Genomic DNA, 2,500 nt, shown 5'->3' on the forward strand with positions numbered 1-2,500 from the left:
CAGTTATCGGTATTGACCAAAAATTGGATTTAGATTTATCGGCCAATATATCGGTTATCGGCTTTCAAATATAATATTATTTTCGATATTTTCGTATCGGCGCATCCCTAACTCATATCTTCATATATTAATTTTTCCTGTATTTTTGATCAAATAAATGCAGCCATATGTTGATTCCACTCGTAAACAATTCCACTTGATTTTGATCATTTTAATGCTTTGATTACAGGAATAAATTACACTTTACTATATATTCACTGTTTTAAATCCTAATAATATTTCACATTTTCCACAGTATTTTTGATCAAATAATGCATTTGATTCCACTCGTATGGTTTGGTTTACTATATATTCACAAAGAAAACAGATTTTTGAAATTATAATAATATTTTAAAACATTTTTACTGTATTTTTAGATCATATAAACGCAGCCTTATGTTGATTCCACTTGTAAACAATTCCACTTGATTTTGATAATTTTAATGCTTTGATCACAGGAATAAATGACACTTTACTATATATTCACATAGAAAACATCTGTTTTAAATCATAATAATATTTCACATTTTCCACAGTATTTTTGATCAAATTATGCATTTGATTCCACTCGTATGGTTTGGTTTACTATATATTCACATAGAAAACATCTGTTTTAAATCATAATAATATTTAAAAACATTTTTACTGTATTTTTAGATCATATAAACGCAGCCTTATGTTGATTCCACTCGTAAACAATTCCACTTGATTTTGATCATTTTAATGCTTTGATTACAGGAATAAATTACACTTTACTATATATTCACTGTTTTAAATCATAATAATATTTTCCACAGTATTTTTGATCAAATAATGCATTTGATTCCACTCGTATGGTTTGGTTTACTATATATTCACATAGAAAACAGATTTTTGAAATTATAATAATGTTACACATTTTTTACTGTATTTTTAGATCATATAAGCGCAGCCTTATGTTGACACACGTTGATTCCACTCGTGTGTTGTGCCGTCTCTCAGGTGTCGATGTTGCGTGACAAGCTGGTGGTGTTCGAAGCCGAGGTTCTGGGTCTGAAACGGGCCCTGAACGAGTTGAGCTGCAGGAGCGCGATCAGCTTACCGTGGGCCGGCCTTCACTCGCCCCGGACGCCCGAGCCCCTCAGCGCCACGGTGGACTCGTTCCTCAGCCTGCAGAGCGACGAGGCTAAAGCGCAGCGTCAGGAGGCGGACCTGCGCCGTCAGCTGGAGCGCCTGACGGGAGAGCTACACCTGGAGCGCCAGCAGCGCGAGAGACAAGCGCTCACCTTCGCGCAGGAGAGACACACCTGGCAGGACGAGAAGGAGCGCGTGCTGAAGTACCAGGCCCAGCTGCAGATCAGCTACGTGGAGACGCTGCAGAGGAACCAGGCGCTGGAGGAGCGGGTCGGGCAGCTCGGGTGCGATTCCCTCTCCATCCCCGTCCCGGTGACCGGCACTCTCTCTCCCGACGATCCCAAAACACCGGCCCTGCACCAGCTGGCGCCTCCGTGGCCCGGACCGTCCCGACTGGAGCGCATCGAGTCCACAGAGATCTAGACGTGAACTTTTAATCAGAGACAATCGACGTCTGTGCAAAAGAGACCCGAGGTGAACCGACAACAGATGCACACATTTCTCCATCTCTATCCTGAAAGGGGTTCTAGAAACTACCGGCCTAAAGTCTGAGATAAGTAAGATGTTTTTGAAAACTCACCAATGCTGCATTTATCTGATCAAATATACAGTGAAAATAGTGAAATATTATTCTAATGTAAATCATCTGTTTTCTATGTGAATATATAGTAAAGTGTAATTTATTCCTGTGATCAAAGCTGAATGTTCAGCATCATTACTCCAGTCTTCAGTGTCACATGATCCTTCAGAAATCACTCTAATATGATGATCTGATGATCAAGAAACATTTATGATTATTATCAGAGTTCATATTTTTTGTGGAAACTGTGATACATTTTATTTTTCAGGATTCTTTGATGAATAGAAAGTTCAAAATAACAGCGTTTATTTGAAATAGAATCTTGTGTGACATTATAAATGTCTTTACTGTCACTTTTGATCAGTTTAATGTGTCTTTGCTGAATAAAAGTATTGATTTAACTTTTGAATGGTAGTGTATCACAGTTTCCACAAAAATATGAACACTGATAATAATCATAAATGTGTCTTGATCATCAGATCATCATATTATTCATGATTTCTGAAGGATCATGTGACACTGAAGACTGGAGTAATGATGCTGAACATTCAGCTTTGATCACAGGATATAAATTACACTTTACTATATATTCACATAGAGAACATCTACTTTAAATTGCAATAATATTTCACATTTTTACAGTATTTCTGATCAGATAAATGCAGCCTTGGTGAGCAGAAGAGACCTTACGAAGTCTTAATTATTCTGTATTTGAAGGCATCTGGAAGCTTCAGTGATGGTTTGGTGTTTCAGTTTCTAAGCGTGAAC

The 2,500-nt window shown here is 37.8% G+C and overlaps 1 protein-coding gene across 1 annotated transcript in view; it reads left to right on the top strand.

Annotated features, from left to right (window-relative positions):
- lzts3b (leucine zipper, putative tumor suppressor family member 3b) overlaps positions 1 to 2,500 on the top strand; it is a 10,889-nt gene that overhangs the window by 7,721 nt on the left and 668 nt on the right. The window contains exon 6 of the mRNA XM_079896528.1: positions 1,021 to 2,500. This exon is cut by the window's right edge and continues 668 nt beyond it. Coding sequence (XP_079752654.1) covers positions 1,021 to 1,575 — 555 coding nt within the window. The 3' untranslated portion in view covers positions 1,576 to 2,500. The remainder of the gene's footprint in view (positions 1 to 1,020) is intronic.

The sequence above is a fragment of the Squalius cephalus genome, assembly GCF_949319135.1.
Source record: "Squalius cephalus genome assembly, chromosome: 16".
Classification (NCBI taxonomy): domain Eukaryota; kingdom Metazoa; phylum Chordata; class Actinopteri; order Cypriniformes; family Leuciscidae; genus Squalius; species Squalius cephalus.